Source organism: Oncorhynchus gorbuscha, linkage group LG01, assembly GCF_021184085.1.
Source record: "Oncorhynchus gorbuscha isolate QuinsamMale2020 ecotype Even-year linkage group LG01, OgorEven_v1.0, whole genome shotgun sequence".
NCBI classification, from domain to species: Eukaryota; Metazoa; Chordata; class Actinopteri; order Salmoniformes; family Salmonidae; genus Oncorhynchus; species Oncorhynchus gorbuscha.
This window is the reverse complement of record NC_060173.1, coordinates 104630070-104657236: the sequence shown is the minus strand read 5'-3', so window position 1 is coordinate 104657236 and position 27167 is coordinate 104630070. Positions and strand designations below refer to the sequence as shown.

The 27167-nt window shown below is 48.0% G+C and overlaps 1 protein-coding gene across 5 annotated transcripts in view; it reads left to right on the top strand.

Annotated features, from left to right (window-relative positions):
* Positions 1 to 27167, top strand: part of LOC124047981 (serine/threonine-protein phosphatase 6 regulatory ankyrin repeat subunit B-like) — a 67409-nt gene that overhangs the window by 24375 nt on the left and 15867 nt on the right. For 3 of the 5 annotated variants that reach the window (XM_046368361.1, XM_046368363.1, XM_046368345.1), the window contains exons 5-15: positions 8657 to 8857; positions 9339 to 9426; positions 10219 to 10361; positions 11737 to 11949; positions 12094 to 12172; positions 12898 to 13012; positions 13320 to 13402; positions 16219 to 16345; positions 16637 to 16705; positions 23336 to 23476; positions 25140 to 25205. In XM_046368361.1, coding sequence (XP_046224317.1) covers positions 8657 to 8857; positions 9339 to 9426; positions 10219 to 10361; positions 11737 to 11949; positions 12094 to 12172; positions 12898 to 13012; positions 13320 to 13402; positions 16219 to 16345; positions 16637 to 16705; positions 23336 to 23476; positions 25140 to 25205 — 1325 coding nt within the window. Of the gene's footprint in view, positions 1 to 8656; positions 8858 to 9338; positions 9427 to 9535; positions 10099 to 10218; positions 10362 to 11736; positions 11950 to 12093; positions 12173 to 12897; positions 13013 to 13319; positions 13403 to 16218; positions 16346 to 16636; positions 16706 to 23335; positions 23477 to 25139; positions 25206 to 27167 lie in introns of those variants that run through there. The other 2 variants (XM_046368352.1, XM_046368368.1) reach the window with 2 other exon arrangements.

The window sequence follows — 27167 nt, the reverse complement described above, 5'->3', positions numbered from 1 at the left end:
GGAGAGGAGCTGAGTGGAGAGGAGCTGAGTGGAGAGGAGCTGAGCTGAGAGGAGCTGAGGAGAGGAGCTGAGTGGAGGAACTGAGCTTAGTGGAGAGGAGCGGGAGAGGGAGGAACTGAGTGGAGGAGAGGAGCTGAGTGGAGAGGAACTGAGCTTAGTGGAGAGGAGCGGAGCTGAGCTGAGAGGAGTGGAGAGGAGAGGAGCTGAGTGGAGAGGAACTGAGCTTAGTGGAGAGGAGCGGAGCGGAGAGGAGAGGAACTGAGTGGAGAGGAGAGGAGCTGAGTGGAGAGGAACTGAGCTTAGTGGAGAGGAGCGGAGAGGAGAGGAACTGAGTGGAGAGGAGAGGAGCTGAGTAGAGAGGAGCAGAAAGGAGAGGAGCTGAGTGGAGAGGAGAGGAGCTGAGTAGAGAGGAGCTGAGCGGAGAGGACTGCACACTTAGCTATAATCACCATCGTCCACCACTCTCTGCTCTGTGTGCCAGTCAGTTAGGAATGCATTAGCAGTAGCACACAGCATAGAAACCAGACCCATAACAGAGTCATAGCAATCTGTCAACACAGCCAACACAATACCTTGTGTCAGTCCCCTGGATTCAATCTAGGGTAGTTTAGGATTGACTCACTCACTAATGTGTGTGCCTGTGTATGAACTTTAAATATGTGCATCTCGGTATATGTCTGTAAATGAATGCATATGTTTATTGAATGTCTCTAGTTGTTGAATATGTCCTTCTCTGTTGACAAAGGTATGTACAGGTAACTGGCAAAAATAATGGAAACACCAGAGTAAATGAGGGTTCTGGCAGCTCTGTTATTGTATGGGATTCATTTTCCTGGAATGGTTTAGCTCCCGAGGAGCTGCCAAGGAGAGCCGAGGAGCTGGCGATGAGAGCCTCAGAGGACAACGTGGGCTAGGTGCTTACGGTCTCCATGGAGGACGTACTGAATGGAAGACATTCATTTTCAATCTCCCTCTAGCTCAGACCGCTACCTCCACCTGCTTCAAGATGTCCACTATCATCCCCGTGCCCAAGAAAGGGAAAGTAACTGAACTTAATGACTACCGTCCCGTAGCACTCACCTCCGTCATGATGAAGTGCTTCGAGAGTCTAGTCAAAGACCACATCACCTCCTCCCTCCCTGACACACTCAACCCTCTCCAATTCACCTCCTCGCTCCCTGACACACTCAACCCTCTCCAATTCACCTCCTCACTCACTGACACACGCAACCCTCTCCAATTCACCTCCTCGCTCCCTGACACACTCAACCCTCTCCAATTCACCCCCCCCCGACACACTCAACCCTCTCCAATTCACCTCCTCGCTCACTGACACACGCAACCCTCTCCAATTCACCTCCTCCCTCCCTGACACACTCAACCCTCTCCAATTCACCCCCCCGACACACTCAACCCTCTCCAATTCACCTCCTCGCTCCCTGACACACTCAACTCTCTCCAATTCACCCCCCCGACACACTCAACCCTCTCCAATTCACCTCCTCCCTCACTGACACACTCAACCCTCTCCAATTCACCACCTCCCTCCCTGACACACTCAACCCTCTCCAATTCACCTCCTCCCTTCCTGACACACTCAACCCTCTCCAATTCACCTCCTCCCTCCCTGACACACTCAACCCTCTCCAATTCACCTCCTCCCTCCCTGACACACTCAACCCTCTCCAATTCACCTCCTCCCTCCCTGACACACTCAACCCTCTCCAATTCACCTCCTCCCTCCCTGACACACTCAACCCTCTCCAATTCACCTCCTCCCTCCCTGACACACTCAACCCTCTCCAATTTAACCCTCTCCAATTCACCTCCCTGACACACTCAACCCTCTCCAATTCACCTCCTCCCTCCCTGACACACTCAACCCTCTCCAATTCACCTCCTCCCTCCCTGACACACTCAACCCTCTCCAATTCACCTCCTCCCTCCCTGACACATTCAACCCTCTCCAATTCACCTCCTCCCTCCCTGACACACTCAACCCTCTCCAGTTCAACCCTCTCCAATTCACCTCCCTGACACACTCAACCCTCTCCAATTCACCTCCTCCCTCCCTGACACACTCAACCCTCTCCAATTCACCTCCTCCCTCCCTGACACACTCAACCCTCTCCAATTCACCTCCTCCCTCCCTGACACACTCAACTCTCTCCAATTTGCCTACCGCCCTGACAGATCCACAGGTGACGCAATTGCCATTGCACTGCAAACTGCCCTCACCCACCTGGACAAGAGGAATGCATTTGTGACAATGCTGTTCATCGACTACAGCTCAACCTTCAATACCATAGTGCCCTCTAAGCTCACCACAAAGCTCATGGCCCTGGGACTGAACTCTTCCCTTTGCAGCTGGGTCGTGGACTTCCTGATGGACCACCCCCAGGTGGTGAAGTTAGGCAACTTTACCTCCTCGACACTGATTCTCAACAAGGGGGACCCAGAAGGGTGCGTCCTCAGTCCCCTCCTGTACTCCCATGACTGCGTGGCTTCACACAGTTCCAACTCCATCATCAAGTTTGCTGACGACACCACAGTAGTAGGTCAAATCAAATCAAATTGTATTGGTCACATACCCGTGTTTAGCAGATGTTATTGCGGGTGTAGCAAAATGCTTGTGCTTCTAGCTCCGACAGTGCAGTAATATCTAACAAGTAATATCTAACAAATTACACAAAATATACACAATACACACAAACCTAAGTAGGAATGAATTAAGACTATATACATATGGACTAGCAATGTCAGAGTGGAACAGACTAAGATACGGTAGAATAGTCTAGAAAACAGTATATACATATGAGATGAGTAATACCAGATCTGTAAATTCCTTAAAGTGGCCAGTGATTTCTAGTCTATGCCTATAGGCAGCAGCCTCTAATGTGCAAGTGATGGCTGTTTAACAGTCTGATGGCCTTGAGATAATAGAAGCTGTTTTTCAGTCTCTCGGTCCCAGCTTTGATGCACCTGTACTGACCTCGCCTTCTGGATGATAGCGGGGTGAACAGGCAGTGGCTCGGTGGTAGATGTCCTTGATGATCTTTTTGGCCTTCCTGTGACAACTGGTGTTGTTGGTGTCCTGTAGGGCAGGTAATTTGGGCAGACCGTACCACCATCCGGAGAGATTTGTGGTTGCGGGCGGTGCAGTTGCCGTACCAGGCTGTGATACAGCCCGACAGGATGTTTTCAATTGTTCCTCTGTAAAAGTTTGTGAGGGTTTTAGGTGGAAAGCTACATTTCTTTAGGCTCCCGAGGTTGAAGAGGCTCTGTTGCACCTTCTTCACCAAACTGTCTGTGTGGATGGTCAATTTCAGTTTGTCAGTGATGTGTATGCTAAGGAACTTGAAGCTTTCCACCTTCTCCACTGCGGTCCCATCGATGTACAGTTGAAGTGGGAAGTTTACATACACTTAGGTTGTAGTCATTAAAACCACTCCACAGATTTCTTGTTAACAAACTAGAGTTTTGGCAAGTCGGTTAGGACATCTAAACATTTTTTCCAAACATTTTTTACAGACAGATTATTTCACTTATAATTCACTGTATGACAATTCCAGTGGGTCAGAAGTTTACATACACGAAGTGACTGTGCCTTTAAACAGCTTGGAAAATTCCATAAAATTATGTAATGGCTTTAGAAGCTTCTGATAGGCTAGTTGACATAATTTGAGTCAATTGGAGATGTACTGAAAATTGTAGACCTCCACAAGTCTGGTTCATCCTTGGGAGCAATTTCAAATGCCTGAAGGTATCACGTTCATCTGTACAAACAATAGTACGCAAGTATAAACACCTGCTCAGGAAGGAGACCCGCTCTGTCTCCTAGAGGTGAATGTACTTTGGTGCAAAAAGTGCAAATCAGTCCCAGAACAACAGCAAAGGACCTTGTGAAGATGCTGGAGGAAACAGGTACAGTATCTATATCCACAGTAAAACGAGTCCTATATCGACATAACCTGAATGGCCGCTCAGCAAGGAAGAAGCCACTACTCCAAAACCGCCATAAAAAAGCCAGACTCCGGTTTGCAACTGCGCATGGGGACAAAGATCATACTTTTTGGAGAATTGTCCTCTGGTCTGATGAAAAAAAATAGAACTGTTTGGCCATAATGACCATCATTATGTTTGGAGGAAAAAAGGGGGAGGCTTGCAAGCCTAAGAACACCATCCCAACCGTGAAGCACGGGGGTGGCAGCATCATGTTGTGGGGGTGCTTTGCTGCAGGAGCGACTGGTGCACTTCATAAAATAGATGGCATCATGAGGAGGAAAAATTATGTGGATATATTGAAGCAACATCTCAAGACATCGGTAAGGATGTTAAAGCTTGGTCGCAAATGGTCTTCCAAATGGACAATGACCCCAAGCATACTCCCAAAGTTGTGGCAAAATGGCTTAAGGACAACAAAGTCAAGGTATTGGAGTGGCCATCACAAAGCCCTGACCTATATCCTATAGAACATTTGTAGGTAGAACTGAAAAAGCGTGTGCGAGCAAGGATGCCTACAAACCTGACTCAGTTAGTTACAATGCTGAGCTATAGTCAATAAACAACATTCTTACACAGGTATTCCTCTTGTCCAGATGGGTTAGGGCAGAGTGATGGCGATGGCATCGTCTGTGGATCTATTCCTCTTGTCCAGATGGGTTAGGGCAGTGTGCAGAGTGATGGCGATGGCATCGACCTGTGGATCTATTCCTCTTGTCCAGATGGGTTAGGGCAGTGTGCAGAGTGATGGTGATTGCATCGTCTGTGGATCTATTGGGGTGGTAAGTAAATTGAAGTGGGTCTAGGGTGGCAGGTAAGGTGGAGGTGATATGATCCTTAACAAGCCTCTCTCAAAGCACTTCATGATGACAGAAGTGAGTTCTATGGGGAGATAGTCATTTAGTTCAGTTGCCTTTGCCATCTTGGGTACAGGAACTATTGTTGCCATCTTGGGTACAGGAACTATTGTTGCCATCTTGGGTACAGGAACTATTGTTGCCATCTTGGGTACAGGAACTATTGTTGCCATCTTGGGTACAGGAACTATCTTGGGTACAGGAACTATTGTTGCCATCTTGGGTACAGGAACTATTGTTGCCATCTTGGGTACAGGAACTATTGTTGCCATCTTGGGTACAGGAACTATTGTTGCCATCTTGGGTACAGGAACTATTGTTGCCATCTTGGGTACAGGAACTATTGTTGCCATCTTGGGTACAGGAACTATTGTTGCCATCTTGGGTACAGAAACTATTGTTGCCATCTTGGGTACAGGAACTATTGTTGCCATCTTGGGTACAGGAACTATTGTTGCCATCTTGGGTACAGGAACTATTGTTGCCATCTTGGGTACAGGAACTATTGTTGCCATCTTGATACATGTGGGGACAGCAAACTGGGATAGGGAGCGATTTAATATGCCCTTAAACACACCTGCCAACTGGTCTGTGCATGCTCTGAGGACGCGGCTGGGGATGAAGTCTAGGCCGGCAGCCTTGCGAGGGCCTTGCGAGGGTAAACATGTTTAAATGTTTTACTCACATCCGCCACGGAAAAGGAGAGCCCACAGTCCTTGGTAGCGGGCCGCGTCAGTGGCACTGTGTTATCCTCAAAGCGGGCAAAGAAGGTGTTTAGCTTGTCTGGAAGCAAGACATCCGTCTCGGCGACGTGGCTGGTTTTCCTTTAGTAGTCCGTGATTTCCTGCCATATTCTCCTCGTGTCTGAGCCGTTGAATTACGACTCCACTTTGTCTCCATACTGATGTTTAGCTTGTGTGTTTGCCTTGCGGAGTGAATAACTACGCTGTTTATATTCTGCCATATTATCGTTGTTGGTCTGATTACCAACAACGACAAGACGGCCTACAGGGAGGAGGTAGGCTGGGCGCTCCTGGACATCCTCATCAACAGGGCCGCTGTGGAGACAGTCAAAAACGTCAAGATTATCAGCATGCACATCTCAGAGAAGCTGAAATGGTCAAACCACACAGACACCATGGTGAAGAAGGCACGTCAGCGACTCTTCAACCTAAGGATGCTGAATAAATTTGGCCTGTCCCAGAGGGTCTTCACAGTGTTCTATAGGAGTACCAACGAGAGCATACTGTCAGACTGCATCACAGCCTGATAAGGCAACTCCACCGCCGTGGACCACAAGGTGCTAGAGAGGATGGTATGCTCAGCCGAACTCATCAATTGGGTGCACACTGCCTGCCCTCCAGAACACCTACAACACCAGGTGTTGCAAGAAGGCCAGGAAGATCATCAGGAACCTCAGGAAACCAGAGGTTGACCTGTTCTCCCCGCTTCCTTCACTCAGATGCGGGCAATACAGGAGCATCAGGGCGATAACTGGAAGACTGGCCAATAGCTTCTACCCTCAGACCATCAGGCTGCTGAATAGCCACTAGCCACTAGGCTATTCAGTGGTCAATTATCATTGCTACAGTTGTAAATGTTTATATATTATTATTATAATTATAATTATTTTAGCTATTATCATTGTTGGTATTATTAATTCTGTATTATTATTGTTATTGTCATTAGTATTGTTATTGTTATTGGTGTTGTTTTTATTATTATTATTATTATTATTATTATATTGATATTGTTATTAGTAGTGTTATTGTTATTAGTGTTGTTATTATTATTATTGTTATTATAATTATTGTTATTATTATTGTTATTATCGGTATTATTATCAGTATTGTTATTTGTATTATTGTTATTATCATTATTTATTATTATTATTATTGTTATGACTTTTATTATTATTAATAGTAGTATTGTCCATAGCATCAATGCCTTCCTCTTGCAGGAACTGCTGACACACTCCAGCCACATGAGGTGTAGCATTGTCTTGCATTAGGAGGAACCCAGGGCCAACCGCACCAGCATATGGTCTCACAAGGGGTCTGAGGATCTCATCTTGGGAACCTAATGGCAGTCAGGCTACCTCTGGCAAGCACATGGAGGCTGTGCGGCCCCACAAAGAAATGCCACCCCACACCATGACTGACCCACCATGCTGGAGGATGTTGCAGGCAGCAGAACGTTCTCCAACGTTCTCCAGACTCTGTCACGTCTGTCACGTGCTCAGTGTGAACCTTCTTTCATCTGTGAAGAGCACAGGGCGCCAGTGGCGAAATTGCCAATCTTGGTGTTCTCTGGCAAATGCCAAACATCCTGCACGGTGTTGGGCTGTAAGCACAACCCCCACCTGTGGACGTTGGGCCCTCATACCACCCTCATGGAGTCTGTTTCTGACCGTTTGAGCAGACACATGCACATTTGTGGCCTGCTGGAGGTCATTTTGCAGGGCTCTGGCAGTGCTCCTCTTGCTCCTCCTTGCACAAAGGCGGAGGTAGCGGTCCTGCTGCTGGGTTGTTGCCCTCCTACGGCCTCCTCCACGTCTCCTGGTGTACTGCCCTGTCTCCTGGTAGCGCCTCCATGCTCTGGACACTACGCTGACAGACACAGCAAACCTTCTTGCCACAGCTCGCATTGATGTGCCATCCTGGATGAGCTGCACTACCTGAGCCACTTGTGTGGGTTTTAGACTCCTTCTCATGCTACCACTAGAGTGAAAGCACTGCCAGCATTCAAAAGTGACCAAAACATCAGCCATGAAGCATAGGAACTGAGAAGTGGTCTGTGGTCACCACCTGCAGAACCACTCCTTTATTGGGGGTGTCTTGCTAATTGCCTATAATTTCCACCTGTTGTCTATTCCATTTGCGCAACAGCATGTGAAATTTATTGTCAATCAGTGTTGCTTCCTAAGTGGACAGTTTGATTTCACAGAAGTGTGATTGACTTGGAGTTACATTGTGTTGTTTAAGTGTTCCCTTAGTTTTTTTGAGCAGTGTATTATATATATATATGTATTATTGTTATTATTATTATTGTAATTATTATTATTGTTATTATTATTGTTATCATTATTATTTATGTATTATTGTTGTTGTTACTATCCGTATTTTGACCAGCACTGTTGGAGTCCGGACCATAAGATTTTCACTGTTACCCTGCAGTTATATCTGCATCCCTGTGAATGTGACCAATAAACTCAATCTAATCTAAAATCTAATGTAATCTACTTAACCCCTTAGAGGACAAGGTAAAGGCCAATGAATACATTCTGAGGGACCTTCAACCTATGGTGAATTATTTTTTATCCTGATGGGAGTGGATGACAATCCCCGATCCACAGGGAACAAGGTCACTGAATGGTTTGATGAGCATGAAATGATGTAAGCCATATGCCATGGATGCCTCAGTCACCAGATCTCAACCCAATTGAACACTTATGGGAGATTCTGGAGCGGTGCCTGAGACAGAGTTTTCCACCACCATCAACAAAACCAAATGATGTAATTCTGGTGGAAGAATGGTGTCGCATCCCTCCAATAGAGTTCCAGAGACTAGTAGAATCTAGACCAAAGGTGCATTGAAACTGATCTGGCGGCTCGTGGCCCAGCGCCCTACTAAGACACTTTATGTTGGTGTTTCCTTTATTTTGTCAGTTACTTGTACATTCATGAGTGTTCAGAGGCATTTCCTGTATACATGTTCTTCTGTCTATGCTGCTTACACACGTCTCCTACAAACACACACACTACTCTCCTGCGGTTCTAACACACTCTACTCTTCAGGAGGCGGTTCGTGTGCTGATCCGTCACTCTGCTGATGTGAACGCGCGGGATAAGAACTGGCAGACACCGCTTCACGTTGCCGCTGCCAACAAGGCCCTGCGCTGCGCTGAGGTCATCATCCCGCTGCTGAGCAGCGTCAACGTGTCGGACCGCGGGGGGCGCACCGCCCTGCATCACGCTGCCCTCAACGGGCACACCGAGGTACTGTAGGCGGCGGGGTCTCTTTTCACATCTCTTATTCACATCTCTTATTTACGTCCGTACGTATAGTCAGTTAGCCCCAGGCCCAATTCAGGAAGTGAACTGAAATTATAATTCCAAATTGGAAATGCAATTTACCCCAACCCTCACATGCTCAGTCCCAAATATACCCCCAGTGATACTATCACCTAGGCTCACTAGTCAGTGACAACAACTGTATTAAAATATTGTTGTGTCCAGAAATAACACTCCCACACAAGCGTCATGATAGGTGGTAGAGGTAAAGTCATACAGGCATATACTGGAATAATGGTTGTTTTTGCTTAAACACTAGTCAGTATTTAGAATGCTTACATAAAGAGCCTCGCCCACGCTTGGCCCCTACGAGGGACGCACGCACACACCTGAGTCACCACTGGCTGCCTGCTGAGACTGACACACACCGCTCACATACTCCCTCTCTTTCTTCCCTCCATTTCAGATGGTTAACCTGCTGCTGGCTAAGGGAGCCAACATCAATGCCTTCGATAAGAAAGATGGCCGCGCCCTGCACTGGGCGGCTTATATGGGTGAGATTTAGACATTAAGAAAGATGGCCGCGCCCTGCACTGGGCGGCTTATATGGGTGAGATGTAGACATTAAGAAAGATGGCCGCGCCCTACACTGGGTGGCTTATATGGGTGAGATGTAGACATTAAGAAAGATGGCCGCGCCCTGCACTGGGCGGCTTATATGGGTGAGATGTAGACATTAAGAAAGATGGCCGCGCCCTGCACTGGGCGGCTTATATGGGTGAGATGTAGACATTAAGAAAGATGGCCGCGCCCTACACTGGGCGGCTTATATGGGTGAGATGTAGACATTAAGAAAGATGGCCGCGCCCTGCACTGGGCGGCTTATATGGGTGAGATGTAGACATTAAGAAAGATGGCCGCGCCCTGCACTGGGCGGCTTATATGGGTGAGATGTAGACATTAAGAAAGATGGCCGCGCCCTGCACGGGGCGGCTTATATGGGTGAGATGTAGACATTAAGAAAGATGGCCGCGCCCTGCACTGGGCGGCTTATATGGGTGAGATGTACACATTAAGAAAGATGGCCGCGCCCTGCACGGGGCGGCTTATATGGGTGAGATGTAGACATTAAGAAAGATGGCCGCGCCCTGCACTGGGCGGCTTATATGGGTGAGATGTAGACATTAAGAAAGATGGCCGCGCCCTGCACTGGGCGGCTTATATGGGTGAGATGTAGACATTAAGAAAGATTTGATAGAAACATGGTTTTGAACGGTTACTTTCTTGTTAGATAACTTGATTGATTCTACAGTGAGTGTGATGATGCTCTGATGCGCCCCCTGCAGGACATCTGGATGTAGTGTGTCTGCTTGTCAGCCAGGGGGCAGAGGTCAGCTGTAAGGACAAGCGGGGTTACACCCCCCTACACACGGCCGCTTCTAATGGTCAGATCGCTGTGGTCAAACACCTGCTCAACCTGGCTGTGGAGGTACGGAGACACACACACACACACACACACACACACACACACACACACACACACACACACACACACACACACACACACACACACACACACACGCACACACACACACACACACGGAGGGACACACACACAGAGAGAGATACACACACGGAGAGAGACACACACACGGAGAGAGACACACACATGGAGAGAGACACACACACGGAGAGACACACACACAGAGAGACACACACACAGAGAGACACACACACACACAGAGAGTGACACACACAAAGATAAACACACACGGAGAGACACACAATCAGAGAGAGACACACGGAGAGAGACACACAATCAGAGAGACACACACATGGAGAGAGACACACATGGAGAGAGACACACACATGGAGAGACACACACACGGAGAGACACACACAGAGAGAGAGACACACATGGAGAGAGACACACACATGGAGAGAGACACACACATGGAGAGAGACACACACATGGAGAGAGACACACACACAGAGAGAGACACACACACGGAGAGAGACACACACATGGACAGAGACACACACGGAGAGAGACACACACATGGAGAGAGACACACACATGGAGAGAGACACACACATGGAGAGAGACACACACGGAGAGACACACACACAGAGAGAGACACACACAGAGAGAGACACACACACGGAGAGAGACACACACGGAGAGACACACACGGAGAGACACACACAGAGAGAGACACACACACGGAGAGAGACACACACGGAGAGTCACACACACAGAGAGAGACACACACAGAGAGAGACACACACAGAGAGAGACACACACAGAGAGACACACACAGAGAGAGACACACACACAGAGAGAGACACACACAGAGAGAGACATACACATGGAGAGAGACACAGAGAGAGACACACACACGGAGAGAGACATACACATGGAGAGACACACACACAGAGAGAGACACACACACACGGAGAGAGACATACACATGGAGAGAGACACACAGAGAGAGACACACACACGGAGAGAGAAACAGAGAGAGACACACACACGGAGAGAGACATACACATGGAGAGAGACATACAGAGAGAGACATACACATGGAGAGACACACACAGAGAGAGACATACACATGGAGACACACACACGGAGAGAGACATACACGGAGAGAGACATACACATGGAGAGAGACATACAGAGGGAGACACACACACGGAGAGAGACATACACGGAGAGAGACATACACATGGAGAGAGACATACAGAGAGAGACACACACACGGAGAGAGACATACACATGGAGAGACACACACACGGAGAGGGACACACACATTTAAATAGTGTGTAGTGTGATGATGACTCGTTCTCCTCTGTGACTGCAGATAGATGAGACCAATGCGTTTGGTAACACGGCTCTGCATTTGGCCTGTTTCAACGGTCAGGATGCTGTGGTCAGTGAGCTGATAGACTACGGAGCTAACGTTAGTCAGCCCAACAACAAGGGTTTCACCCCCCTGCACTTCGCTGCAGCCTCCATCCACGGAGCCCTCTGTCTGGAGTTCCTGGTCAACAACGGGGCTGACGTCAACGTCCAGGTGAGGGTAGTGCCTAAGAGTGGTGAGAGAATGAATGGTTTCACTGAGTTTCTCTGGATCAGTGTTTCTGTATCAGACTGTTCATTCTAGAATTCAGCCCGCTGGTCTATGATGTCACTCCCAACTTTGTTCTGCCTCTCTCAGAGTCGGGATGGGAAGAGCCCCCTCCACATGACAGCGGTCCACGGCCGCTTCACTCGCTCCCAGACACTCATCCAGAATGGTAATACCTGTGTGTCTGTATGTGTGTGTATGTGTGTGTGTGTACAGTATGTGTGTGTGTGTGTGTATGTGTGTGTACAGTATGTGTGTGTGTGTGTATGTGTGTGTACAGTATGTGTGTGTGTGTGTGTGTGTATGTGTGTGTCTGTGTGTGTGTGTATGTGTGTGTGTGTACAGTATGTGTGTGTGTGTATGTGTGTGTACAGTATGTGTGTCTGTGTCTGTGTCTGTGTCTGTGTGTGTCTGTGTCTGTGTCTGTGTCTGTGTCTGTGTCTGTGTCTGTGTCTGTGTCTGTGTGTGTGTGTGTGTGTGTGTGTGTGTGTGTGTGTGTGTGTGTGTGTGTGTGTGTGTGTGTGTGTGTGTGTGTGTGTGTGTGTGTGTGTATGTGTGTATGTGTGTGTGTCTGTGTGTGTACAGTATGTGTGTATGTGTGTGTGTCTGTGTGTGTACAGTATGTGTGTATGTGTGTGTGTCTGTGTGTGTGTGTCTGTGTGTGTACAGTATGTGTGTGTGTGTGTGTGTGTCTGTGTGTGTGTGTGTGTGTGTGTGTGTGTGTGTGTGTGTGTACAGTGTGTGTGTGTGTGTGTGTGTGTGTGTGTGTGTGTGTGTGTGTGTGTGTGTGTGTGTGTGTGTGTGTGTGTGTGTGTGTGTGTGTGTGTGTGTGTGTGTGTGTGTGTGTGTGTGTGTGTGTGAGTCTGAGTTCACTAGTCTTACTGTGTACTGTAGGTGGGGAGATCGACAGTGTGGACAAGGAAGGGAACACTCCTCTTCACATTGCTGCTCGCTATGGTCACGAGCTCCTCATTAACACACTCATCACCAGCGGAGCTGACTGCACAAGGTATGCGTGTGTGTGTGTGTGTGTGTGTGTGTGTGTGTGTGTGTGTGTGTGTGTGTGTGTGTGTGTGTGTGTGTGTGTGTGTGTGTGTGTGTGTGTGTGTGTGTGTGTGTGTGTGTGGGGGGGAATGTTTGGATCCCTTTCCTTTCACTTGTTTTATTGTAGTATAGAGGTACAGTACGACTTTATAGTAAAGACCTGTCTGTCTGTCTGTCTGTCTGTCTGTCTGTCTGTCTGTCTGTCTGTCTGTCTGTCTGTCTGTCTGTCTGTCTGTCTGTCTGTCTGTCTGTCTGTCTCTCACTCTCTGCAGACGAGGGGTCCATGGTATGTTTCCTCTGCACCTGGCTGCTATGAATGCCCACTCAGACTGCTGCCAGAAGCTGCTCTCCTCAGGTAACCTACCAGCACTAAGCAATTGGCTGCTCTCCTCAGGTAACCTACCAGCACTGAGCCATTGGCTGTTCTCCTCAGGTAACCTACCAGCACTAAGCCATTGGCTGCTCTCCTGGTAACCTACCAGCACTAAGCCATTGGCTGCTCTCCTGGTAACCTACCAGCACTAAGCCATTGGCTGCTCTCCTGGTAACCTACCAGCACCAAGCCATTGGCTGCTCTCCTGGTAACGTACCAGCACTAAGCCATTGACTGCTCTCCTGGTAACGTACCAGCACTAAGCCATCGGCTGCTCTCCTCAGGTAGCCTACCAGCACTAAGCCATTGGCTGCTCTCCTCAGGTAACCTACCAGCACTAAGCCATTGGCTGCTCTCCTCAGGTAGCCTACCAGCACTAAGCCATCGGCTGCTCTCCTCAGGTAGCCTCCCAGCACTAAGCCATTGGCTGATCTCTTCAGGTAACCTACCAGCACTAAGCCATTGGCTGATCTCTTCAGGTAGCCTACCAGCACCAAGCCATTGGCTGCTCTCCTCAGGTAACCTACCAGCACCAAGCCATTGGCTGCTCTCCTCAGGTAGCCTACCAGCACTAAGCCATTGGCTGCTCTCAGGTAACCTACCAGCACTAAGCCATTGGCTGCTCTCCTCAGGTAGCCTACCAGCACTAAGCCATTGGCTGCTCTCCTCAGGTAGCCTACCAGCACTAAGCCATTGGCTGCTCTCCTCAGGTAGCCTACCAGCACTAAGCCATTGGCTGCTCTCCTCAGGTAACCTACCAGCACTAAGCCATTGGCTGCTCTCCTCAGGTAACCTACCAGCACTAAGCCATTGGCTACTCTCCTCAGGTAACCTACCAGCACTAAGCCATTGGCTGCTCTCCTCAGGTAACCTACCAGCACTAAGCCATTGGCTGCTCTCCTCAGGTAACCTACCAGCACTAAGCCATTGGCTGCTCTCCTCAGGTAACCTACCAGCACTAAGCCATTGGCTACTCTCCTCAGGTAACCTACCAGCTCTAAGCCATTGGCTACTATACTCAGGTAACCTACCAGCACTAAGCCATTGGCTGCTCTCCTCAGGTAACCTACCAGCACTAAGCCATTGGCTGCTCTCCTCAGGTAACCTACCAGCACTAAGCCATTGGCTGCTCTCCTGGTATCGTACCAGCACTAAGCCATTGGCTGCTCTCCTCAGGTAGCCTACCAGCACTAAGCCATTGGCTGCTCTCCTCAGGTAACCTACCAGCACAAAGCCATTGGCTGCTCTCCTCAGGTAACCTACCAGCACTAAGCCATTGGCTTCTCTCCTCAGGTAACCTACCAGCACTAAGCAATTGGCTGCTCTCCTCAGGTAGCCTACCAGCACTAAGCCATTGGCTGTGTGTACTCTGTTTAAAAAATATATATATACTTTATAAGTCCTCTTCTTTTGGCTGGAGAACAGGAATGTCTTATTGCTGCTTCCCAATCCTACATTCCTCTACAAGGGGAACTATTCAGCCTTGGTCAGATTGGAGTCACATTGTTCCTCCAACAGCAATACAAGGCAATGGGCCTACATACACAGACAGGCAAGTGGCCTGCAGTGCATACACAGATAAAGCACGAGCCTGGTTACTCATTGCTAGCTGTCTCCCTGCAGACTAGAATATATCTTAGTGACTGCTCCTGTTGAAATCAGAGAGCTGATTGTTCAATACATACTGGCAAACTTCTATGGAGCGACCATTTTGGCTCCAGTCTGGAAGTCTCATGCTCTGTTTGATAGGAGCTGCACAGTTTCACTTGACTGTGTGGTCAGACCCATAGGGCCGGGGGGCACTGAGCTCTGTGAGGGATTTGAGGCCTCTACTGTAGGAAAGCAACAAAGGAAGTTCTTTGATGCTGAGTGATTTATTTGTGCTGAGGAGACAGCCAGCTTGAACCACAGTATTAGAGTGGTGGTTTGAGGGCAATATTCATAGTCTTCAGTATCCATGGTTGTTAATTCCTCCTCATCCTCCCCCTTTAATGACCGGAATGGTTTGACCCAGCGTACTGCGGTTCTAGGCATAGGACCAAAGTGTGACAGCGTGATGGGGATACAAATAGAACACTCTTTAACTCACAGCATGCCCTACAGTGTTTTTCTCTTCCTCTGTCTTGTGTGCTTTCAGAGTATACATACTTATAGAAGTAGAGTATTCGACTATCTCAGCATGTGTTCTAGCCTGCCTGTCTCTCACCTTACCTCACCTTGTAATCCCTGGACTCATTCTCCACTTCCCCGTCCCCTGTGTCTCTCTCTCCTCCCTGGACTCATTCTCCACTTCCCCGTCCCCTGTGTCTCTCTCTCCTCCCTGGACTCATTCTCCACTTCCCCGTCCCCTGTGTCTCTCTCTCCTCCCTGGACTCATTCTCCACTTCCCCGTCCCCTGTGTCTCTCGCTCCTCCCTGGACTCATTATCCACTTCCCCGTCCCCTGTGTCTCTCTCTCCTCCCTGGACTCATTCTCCACTTCCCGTCCCCTGTGTCTCTCTCTCCTCCCTGGACTCATTCTCCACTTCCCCGTCCCCTGTGTCTCTCGCTCCTCCCTGGACTCATTATCCACTTCCCCGTCCCCTGTGTCTCTCTCTCCTCCCTGGACTCATTCTCCACTTCCCCGTCCCCTGTGTCTCTCTCTCCTCCCTGGACTCATTCTCCACTTCCCCGTCCCCTGTGTCTCTCTCTCCTCCCTGGACTCATTCTCCACTTCCCCGTCCCCTGTGTCTCTCTCTCCTCCCTGCTATGTGGCTGTTTGTTGCCTCCCTCCCTCGCTGCGTACATCGGCCCCTGTAGGAAGGATGTACAGCGTAATGTGTTCCCTCAGTAACGTCCCCTCGTCCTCGGCCCTGTCTGCAGGCTTCCAGATCGACACCCCTGATGCACTGGGGAGGACCTGTCTACACGCTGCAGCCGCCGGGGGGTGAGTCTCTCTCTCTCTCTCTCTCTCTCTCTCTCTCTCTCTCTCTCTCTCTCTCTCTCTCTCTCTCTCTCTCTCTCTCTCTCTCTCTCTCTCTCTCTCTCTGTGTGTCTGATGAAAATAAGAGAAATACCCACACACTGTTTTGTATGCTCCTGTGTAGTTTATTTCAACATTTCTGTCAGAAGTGCTTCATCAGGTGTTTGTCGTCTGTTGGTGTCTATGTATTTCTCTTCAAAACACAATTTGTCATGATTCTACAACTGCTCCCTCTCCCCCTGTCCCATTCTGCAGTAATGTGGAGTGTGTGAAGTTGCTTCTGAGCAGCGGTGGGGACCACAACCAGAGGGACAAGTGTGGCAGGTGGGTTCTCTTAGAGGACAGGTAGAAGGGTGGGCAGGTCTGAGGTAAGGGCAGATCAACAGGGCCTTAGTGGGACAGTGATGTGATGTGTATAGATGATGTTGAAAGCTGGTTCTAACTGGGAACTAAAAGGAGACAAGGACTTCCTCTCTCCAGTTCCTGTGTAGGTGTGTTTGTGTGGCCAGAGCAATTTCCCCTCAACTCTGACTCAACATTTGATCAAATCAAAGTTTATTGGTCGCGTACACAGATGAGCAGGTGCTATGGCAGGTGCAGTGAAATGCTTATGTTACTAGCTCCAACAAAACATTAGAATGTCTCGCAAATACACAAATCATAGAAGAAATCTAAACAATGAAAGTTAGATTTATTAGTGAGCATGTGTGAGAATGCAGAATATAAATGTGTGCTGTGTATAGATAGTATATCAGTATTTCATCATACTAATATTGAGATGCACCCCCCAACCCCCTTTTTTCCCTCAGAACAGCCTCAATTCGTGGACTCTACAAGGTGTCAAAATTGTTCCACAGGGATTCTGGCCCATGTTGACCCCAATGATTCATACAGTTGTGTCAAGTTGACTGGATGTCCTTTAGGTGGAGGACCATTCTTGATGGACACGGGAAACTGTTGAGTGTGAAAAACCCAGCAGCGTTGCAGTTCTTGACACAAACCGGTGCGCCTGGCACCTACTACCATACCCTGTTCAAAGGCACTTAAATATTTTGTTTTGCCCATTCACCCTCTGAATGGCACACACACAAACATGTCTCGATTGTCTCAAGGCTTAAAAATCCTTCTTAAACCTGTTTCCTCTCCTTCATCTATACTGATTGAAGTGGATTTCAATAAAGGATCACAGCTTTCACCTGGATTCACCTGGTCAGTCTGTCATGGAAAGAGCAAGCGTTCTTAAAGCTGCAATATCAAATCACTGTGGATGGAACTTTTTGGACGACCCAACCAAATTCATATAGAAAAGGGCGTAATAGATCTGTCATTCTCATTGAAAGCAAGTCTAAGAAGAGGTAGATGAGTTCTATGTGCGCTCTTTGTATGTTTCCCATTTGAGTTCAGTTTTGTTCACCAGCCTCAAACAGCTGATAAGACATTACTGTTGGTTATGGAAAATATATTTCACAGCGGTTTAGATGGTACAATGATTCTCACAAATACACCTGCTTGTTTTGTCACATAAATTGAAATTATGCAAACTATTAGAATATAGGAACCAGGAAATGGCAGAACGATTTCTGCATAGTGTGTCTAATGTTTTGTATACTCAGTGTACATACACAGTGAGTAAACAACAGTATGTAAACAGAATATGAGGTGACCAGTGTTCAATGGCTCTATATTAGGGCTGGGAATTGCCAGGGACCTCACGATAGGATATTGTCACTCTACTTAGGTGCCGATGCAATATGTATTGCGATTCGATACAATTATTTTTATTGTGATTTGATGGTCCAAACATATTGCTCACTGTATGTCTGCTGCAGAGAGACCAGAAAGAGTCATAATAAAAACACCTTTTGATCATTCATGGAAATAAAAGTACTGAAAACATTGACTCACTATTTAAAAAGAAGATGGAGAACAAGCTATAGGATGAAAAATAGTGATGGCTGTCAAACAGTCTGATGTTCTGGGGATAGAAGCTGTTTAACAGTCTGATGGCCTGGGGATAAAAGCTGTTTAACAGTCTGATGGCCTGGGGATAGAAGCTGTTTAACAGTCTGATTTACATTTAAGTCATTTAGCAGACGCTCTTATCCAGAGCGACTTACAAATTGGTGCATTCACCTTATGACATCCAGTGGAACAGTCACTTTACAATAGTGCATCTAAATCTTAAAGGGGGGGGGGGGGAGAGAGGGAATACTTATCCTATCCTAGGTATTCCTTAAAGAGGTGGGGTTTCAGGTGTCTCCGGAAGGTGGTGATTGACTCCGCTGTCCTGGCGTCGTGAGGGAGTTTGTTCCACCATTGGGGGGGCCAGAGCAGCGAACAGTTTTGACTGGGCTGAGCGGGAGCTGTACTTCCTCAGTGGTAGGGAGGCGAGCAGGCCAGAGGTGGATGAACGCAATGCCCTTGTTTGGGTGTAGGGCCTGATCAGAGCCTGGAGGTACTGAGGTGCCGTTCCCCTCACAGCTCCGTAGGCAAGCACCATGGTCTTGTAGCGGATGCGAGCTTCAACTGGAAGCCAGTGGAGAGAACGGAGGAGCGGGGTGACGTGAGAGAACTTGGGAAGGTTGAACACCAGACGGGCTGCGGCGTTCTGGATGAGTTGAAGGGGTTTAATGGCACAGGCAGGGAGCCCAGCCAACAGCGAGTTGCAGTAATCCAGACGGGAGATGACAAGTGCCTGGATTAGGACCTGCGCCGCTTCCTGTGTGAGGCAGGGTCGTACTCTGCGGATGTTGTAGAGCATGAACCTACAGGAACGGGCCACCGCCTTGATGTTGGTTGAGAACGACAGGGTGTTGTCCAGGATCACACCAAGGTTCTTAGCGCTCTGGGAGGAGGACACAATGGAGTTGTCAACCGTGATGGCGAGATCATGGAACGGGCAGTCCTTCCCCGGGAGGAAGAGCAGCTCCGTCTTGCCAAGGTTCAGCTTGAGGTGGTGATCCGTCATCCACACTGATATGTCTGCCAGACATGCAGAGATGCGATTCGCCACCTGGTCATCAGAAGGGGGAAAGGAGAAGATTAGTTGTGTGTCGTCTGCATAGCAATGATAGGAGAGACCATGTGAGGTTATGACAGAGCCAAGTGACTTGGTGTATAGCGAGAATAGGAGAGGGCCTAGAACAGAGCCCTGGGGGACACCAGTGGTGAGAGCGCGTGGTGAGGAGACAGATTCTCGCCACCTGGTAGGAGCGACCTGTCAGGTAGGACGCAATCCAAGCGTGGGCCGCGCCGGAGATGCCAACTCGGAGAGGGTGGAGAGGAGGATCTGATGGTTCACAGTATCGAAGGCAGCCGATAGATCTAGAAGGATGAGAGCAGAGGAGAGAGAGTTAGCAGTGCGGAGCGCCTCCGTGATACAGAGGAGAGCAGTCTCAGTTGAATGACTAGTCTTGAAACCTGACTGATTTGGATCAAGAAGGTCATTCAGAGAGAGATAGCGGGAGAGCTGGCCAAGGACGGCACGTTCAAGAGTTTTGGAGAGAAAAGAAAGGGATACTGGTCTGTAATTGTTGACATCGGAGGGATCGAGTGTAGGTTTTCAGAAGGGGTGCAACTCTCGCTCTCTTGAAGACGGAAGGGACGTAGCCAGCGGTCAGTGATGAGTTGATGAGCGAGGTGAGGTAAGGGAGAAGGTCTCCGGAAATGGTCTGGAGAAGAGGGGAGGGGATAGGGTCAAGCGGGCAGGTTGTTGGGCGGCCGGCCGTCACAAGACGCGAGATTTCATCTGGAGAGAGAGGGGAGAAAGAGGTCAGAGCACAGGGTAGGGCAGTGTGAGCAGAACCAGCGGTGTCGTTTGACTTAGCAAACGAGGATCGGATGTCGTCGACCTTCTTTTCAAAATGGTTGACGAAGTCGTCTGCAGAGAGGGAGGAGGGGGGGGAGGAGGATTCAGGAGGGAGGAGAAGGTGGCAAAGAGCTTCCTAGGGTTAGAGGCAGATGCTTGGAATTTAGCGTGGTAGAAAGTGGCTTTAGCAGCAGAGACAGAGGAGGAAAATGTAGAGAGGAGGGAGTGAAAGGATGCCAGGTCCGCAGGGAGGCGAGTTTTCCCTCATTTCCGCTCGGCTGCCCGGAGCCCTGTTCTGTGAGCTCGCAATGAGTCATCGAGCCACGGAGCGGGAGGGGAGGACCGAGCCGGCCTGGAGGATAGGGGACATAGAGAGTCAAAGGATGCAGAGAGGGAGGAGAGGAGGGTTGAGGAGGCAGAATCAGGAGATAGGTTGGAGAAGGTTTGAGCGGAGGGAAGAGATGATAGGATGGAAGAGGAGAGAGTAGCGGGGGAGAGAGAGCGAAGGTTGGGACGGCGCGATACCATCCGAGTAGGGGCAGTGTGGGAGGTGTTGGATGAGAGCGAGAGGGAAAAGGATACAAGGTAGTGGTTGGAGACTTGGAGGGGAGTTGCAATGAGGTTAGTGGAAGAACAGCATCTAGTAAAGATGAGGTCGAGCGTATTGCCTGCCTTGTGAGTAGGGGGGAAGGTGAGAGGGTGAGGTCAAAAGAGGAGAGGAGTGGAAAGAAGGAGGCAGAGAGGAATGAGTCAAAGGTAGACGTGGGGAGGTTAAAGACGCCCAGAACTGTGAGAGGTGAGCCGTCCTCAGGAAAGGAGCTTATCAAGGCATCAAGCTCATTGATGAACTCTCCGAGGGAACCTGGAGGGCGATAAATGATAAGGATGTTAAGCTTGAAAGGGCTGGTAACTGTGACAGCATGGAATTCAAAGGAGGCGATAGACAGATGGGTAAGGGGAGAAAGAGAGAATGACCACTTGGGAGAGATGACGATCCCGGTGCCACCACCCCGCTGACCAGAAGCTCTCGGGGTGTGCGAGAACACGTGGGCGGACGAAGAGAGAGCAGTAGGAGTAGCAGTGTTGTCTGTGGTGATCCATGTTTCCGTTAGTGCCAAGAAGTCGAGGGACTGGAGGGAGGCATAGGCTGAGATGAACTCTGCCTTGTTGACCGCAGATCGGCAGTTCCAGAGGCTACCGGAGACCTGGAACTCCACGTGGGTCGTGCGCGCTGGGACCACCAGATTAGGGTGGCCGCGGCCACGCGGTGTGGAGCGTTTGTATGGTCTGTGCAGAGAGGAGAGAACAGGGATAAACCGACACATAGTTGACAGGCTACAGAAGAGGCTACGCTAATGCAAAGGAGATTGGAATGACAAGTGGACTACACGTCTCGAATGTTCAGAAAGTTAAGCTACGTAGCAATAATCTTATTGACTAAAATGATTAAAATGATACAGTACTGCTGAAGTAGGCTAGCTGGCAGTGGGTGCGTTGTTGACACTACACTAATCAAGTCGTTCCGTTGAGTGTAATAGTTTCTACAGTGCTGCTATTCGGGGGCTAGCTGGCTAGCTAGTAGTGCTGTTTACGTTACGTTGCGTTAAAAGAACGACAATAGCTGGCTAGCTAACCTAGAAAACCGCTCTAGACTACACAATTATCTTTGATACAAAGACGGCTATGTAGCTAGCTATGTAGCTAGCTACGATCAAACAAATCAAACCGTTGTACTGTAATGAAATGAAATGAAAATGTGATACTACCTGTGAATGCGACCGGGTTGTTGAGTTCTATTCAGAAGACGTTGGCTAGCGTTGGCTAGCTGTTGGCTAGCTAGCAGAGTCTCCTACGTTAAGGACGACAAATAGCTGGCTAGCTAACCTCGGTAAATTAAGATAATCACTCTAAGACTACACACTCTAAACCTAAACAACACAATTATCTTGGAACGAAGATACGAAGACAGCAAAGACAGCTATGTAGCTAGCTAACACTACACTAATCAAGTCGTTCAGTTGAGTGTAATAGTTTTCCCAGTGCAGCTAATCAGTGGACGTTAGCTAGCTGGCTAGTGAAGACTACGTTAGGACGGCGAAATACGATAATTACGCAATTATCTTTGATACAAAGACGGCTATGTAGCTAGCTGAGAAGAAATTGCTAAGATTAGACAAATCAAACCGTTGTGCTATAATGAAATATAATGAAATGTAAAAAGTTATACTACCTGCGGGAGCGAAGCGCCGATGCGACCACTCGCTCCAAACCTGATGGCCTGGGGATAGAAGCTGTTTAACAGTCTGATGGCCTGGGGATAGAAGCTGTTTCTCAGTCTGATGGTCTGGGGATAGAAGCTGGTTACTAGTCCAACACTCTAACCACTAGGCTACCCTACCTTCCTTTGACACAGTCCTGTAAATGCCCTGGAGGGCAGGCAGCGTGGCCCCAGTGATGCGTTGGGCTGACCACGCCTCCCCCTGGAGAGTCATGCGGTTGAGGGCGATGCAGTTGTCGTACCATGTAGTGATACAGCCCGACAGAATGCTCTCAATGGTTCATCTGTAGAAGATCCTGAGGGTCTTAGGTGGAATGCTAAATTTCAGCGGTTGTGCCTTCACCACAGTGTCAGCGTGCCCTCTGTGTTGAGGATCAGCATAGTGCAGGTGTTGTTGCCTAACTACCCTCTGTGTTGAGGATCAGCATAGTGGAGGTGTTGTTGCCTAGCTACCCTTTGTGTTGAGGATCAGCATAGTGGAGGTGTTTATGTCTACCCTTTGTGTTGAGGATCAGCATAGTGGAGGTGTTTATGTCTACCCTTTGTGTTGAAGATCAGCATAGTGATGTTGTTGTCTACCCTGTGTTGAGGATCAGCATAGTGGAGGTGTTGTTAATAATAATAATAATAAATGCCATTGTTGCCTAGCTACCCTCTGTGTTGAGGATCAGCATGTGGAGGTGTTGTTGCCTAGCTACCCTCTGTGTTGAGGATCAGCATGTGGAGGTGTTGTTGCCTAGCTACCCTTTAATCTACTCTTCATTTTTTGGGGCTCCAGTAAGTTTGTGTGACTCAACTCAATGTGCTAGCGTATAACACTGTCCTTCTCTGTGTGTGTGTGTCTCTCTGTGTGTCGCTCCCTCTCCAGGACCTCTCTCCACTATGCGGCAGCCAGTCGTCATTACCAGTGCCTGGAGACCCTTGTGTCGTGTGGGACCTGCATTAATGCCACTGACCAGTGGGGGCGCTCTGCTCTGCACTACGCTGCTGCCTCCGACCTGGACAGAAGGTGAGCTTCACTAATCAGACTTGGGGACGAATCCTAACTTCCACTTAAGATTTCATTTCCGATATAGTCATGCATTGATGTAAGTGAAAATGTTACGTAAATGGATGTTAGGATTCGCCCCATAGTGACCATACATTGATGATACCATTAGGACCTGTGACTCATGTTACAATTTGATATTATAAACTGCATGTAAATTCAGTTATCGATCAGAGGTTAAAGACTACAATATTGAGCTGGTTCCTATATGCTCCTATCTATAATATGTAATCAAAAGACTAACGGACAGTCGGGCCCCTGAGGCCAGGTCAAACTAGCTGTGTGGTTTTTTGGTGGTGACCATAGAGATCATGATAAATTGTTAGAGATGCTATGTCCCTTCAACCTTCAAAACTCCAGAATGAGTTGAAAATGGCAGCCATATTGGTCAGGGAGAAATCCAAACCAGTCTAATGGAATATATTATTATTATTATTTTATTTCACCTTTATTTAACCAGGTAGGCCAGTTGAGAACAAGTTCTCATTTACAACTACGACATGGCCAAGATAAAGCAAAGCAGTGCGACAAAAATAACAGAGTTACACATGGAATAAACAAATGTACAGTTAATAACATAATAGTACAATCTGTATACAGTGTATGTAAATGAAGTAAGGAGGTAAGGCAATAAATAGGCCAATAGTGGCAAAGTAATTATCGTTTATCAATTTACACTGGAGTGATATATGTGCAGATGAGGATGTGCAAGTAGAAATACTGGTGTGCACAAGAGCAGAAAAACAAAAAAACAAATATGGGGATGAGGTGGGTAGATGGGGTGGGCTATTTACAGATGGGCTGTGTACAGCTGCAATGATCGGTAAGCTGCTCTGACAGCTGATGCTTAAAGTTAGTGAGGGAGATAGAAGTCTCCAACTTCAGTGATTTTTGTAATTCATTCCAGTCATTGGCAGCAGAGAACTAGAAGGAAAGGCGCCCAAAGGAGGAGTTGGCTTTGGGGATGACCAGTGAAATATACCTGCTGGGGCACGGGCTACGGGTGGTTGTTGCTATGGTGACCAGTGCGCTGAGATAAGGCGGAGCTTTACCTAGCAAAGACTTATAGATGACCTGATCTAAAATATTGTCACATAATTATAAATACAGTTTATGAGTTTTATACACATTTTCTGTATAAATAGCCTCTAAAATATATGTACACTGACCATAACTCTCAAAATGTTGTGTTTTCTTGGAAAGCTTTGAGTGTTATTATATGATGCAAATTCAGTACTTGTTGCATTTACAACTTAATTCCTATCATCAAGTGATTTCAGCCAGTGTCTGGCTGTAGATTGACTGCACTGTTTCAATGGAATGTTATTCTAATTCCTAATTCTATGGTGGTGACCATCTCCGGAAGCTAGACAACCAAGGAACTCCCTGTTTCCATGGATACCTGAGGTAATTCTGAGGTGCCGGTTGAATAGGTGTCTGGATGTTCGGCAGCAGACTGTTCAGTGTTCACACCCCTGACTGTTTCCATTCCAGGAAACTCAGAGAAGCACTGCTGGAGACGCTATATGACCCTGAATAATCAGATGGAAAGGGTTTGGGGAGGGTTTCCCTGGGGCCCCCATTGAGGATGTCTTAATCGTTCTCTGTTGTGTGTGTTGTGAAGGCGACGTCAGGCTCTGGAGCCAGAGAGTGAAGGGGTGCAGGCAGAGAAGGAGAAAGAGGCTGCACTGTGAGTAAACTATTTTATTTCTATGAGTATTACTGCCTCCATCTGGGCATACAGGTAGTCAGTCAGCACAGATTATGGATCAGTGCAAGCCGTGCCTATGGTTCTGCCTGTTTGAGAAAGTCCCAGCTCTTTCTCTCTCTCTTTCCCTACTCTCTTTCCCTACTCTCTTTCCCTACTCTGTGCACACTGACCAGTTTAGACAGACAATATCTTCTGTCATTGTCTCTCTCGCTCATCTTGTTGGATTAACCATTGCGTATGTCAAATCAAACAAAAAAATATGTCACGTGCGCCGAATACAACAGGTGAAGTGCTAAACCTTAGTGAAATGCTTACTTACAGGCTCTAACCAATAGTGCAAAAAAAGGTATTCGGTGAACAATAGGTAGGTAAGAAAAACCACACAATGCAAATAGTCCGGGTAGCCATTTGATCACCTGTTCAGGAGTCTTATGGCTTGGGGGTAAAAACTGTTGAGAAGCCTTTTTGATACGCTGCCGATTCTGCAGGTTTTCCTACTTACAAAGCATGTAGAGGTCTGTATTTTTTTTAATCATAGGTACACTTCAACTGTGAGAGACGGAATCTAAAACAAAAATCCAGAAAATCACATTGTATTATTTTTAAGTAATTAATTTGCATGACATAAGTATTTGATACATCAGAAAAGCAGAACTTAAGAAACCTCTATACAGACCTTCTCCAGATCCTTCAGGTTTCGGGGCTGTCGCTGGGCAATATGGACTTTCAGCTCCCTCCATATTCTATTGGGTTCAAGTCTGGAGACTGGCTAGGCCACTCCAGGACCTTGAGATGCTTCTTACGGAGCCACTCCTTAGTTGCCCTGGCTGTGTGTTTCGGGTCGTTGTCATACTGGAAGACCCAGCCACGACCCATCTTCAATGCTCTCACTCAGGGAAGGAGGTTGTTGGCCAAGATCGTGCGATACGTGGCCCCATCCATCCTCCCCTCAATACGGTGCAGTTGTCCTCTCCCCTTTGAAGAAAAGCTTCCCCAAAGAATGAGGTTTCCACCTCCATGCTTCACGGTTGGGATGGTGTCCTTGGGGTTGTACTCATCCTTCTTCTTACTCCAAACACGGCGAGTGGAGTTTAGACCAAAAAGCTCTATTTTTGTCTCTTCAGACCACATGACCTTCTCCCATTCCTCCTCTGGATCATGCAGGTGGTCATTGGCAAACTTCAGACGGGCCTGGACATGCGCTGGCTTGAGCAGGGGACCTTGCGTGCGCTGCAAGATTTTAATCCATGATGGCGTAGTGTGTTACTAATGGTTTTCTCTGTGGTCCCAGCTCTCTTCAGGTCATTGACCAGGTCCTGCCATGTAGTTCTGGGCTGATCCCTCACCTTCCTCATGATCATTGATGCCCCACGAGGTGAGATCTTGCATGGAGCCCCAGACCGAGGGTGATTGACCGTCATCTTGAACTTCTTCCATTTTCTAATAATTGCGCCAACATGTTGCCTTCTCACCAAGCTGCTTGCCTATTGTCCTGTAGCCCATCCCAGCCTTGTGCAGGTCTACAATTTTATCCCTGATGTCCTTACAAGCTGGTCTTGGCAATTGTGGAGAGGTTAGAGTCTGTTTGATTGAGTGTGTGGACAGGTGTCTTTTATACAGGTAACGAGTGGAGAACAGGAGGGATTCTTAAAGAAAAAGTAACAAGTCTGTGAGATCCGGAATTCTTACTGGTTGGTAGATGATCAAATACTTATGTGATGCAATAAAATGCTAATTAATTACTTAAAAATCATACGTGATTTTCTGGATTTTTGTTTGACCTATGATGCACCTATGATAAAAATTACAGACCTCTACATGCTTTGTAAGTAGGAAAACCTGCAAAATCGGCAGTGTATCAAATACTAGTTCTCCCCACTGTAGGTGTTCCTTTTGTCCAGATGGGAAAGGGCAGAGTGGAGTGCAATAGAGATCGCATCA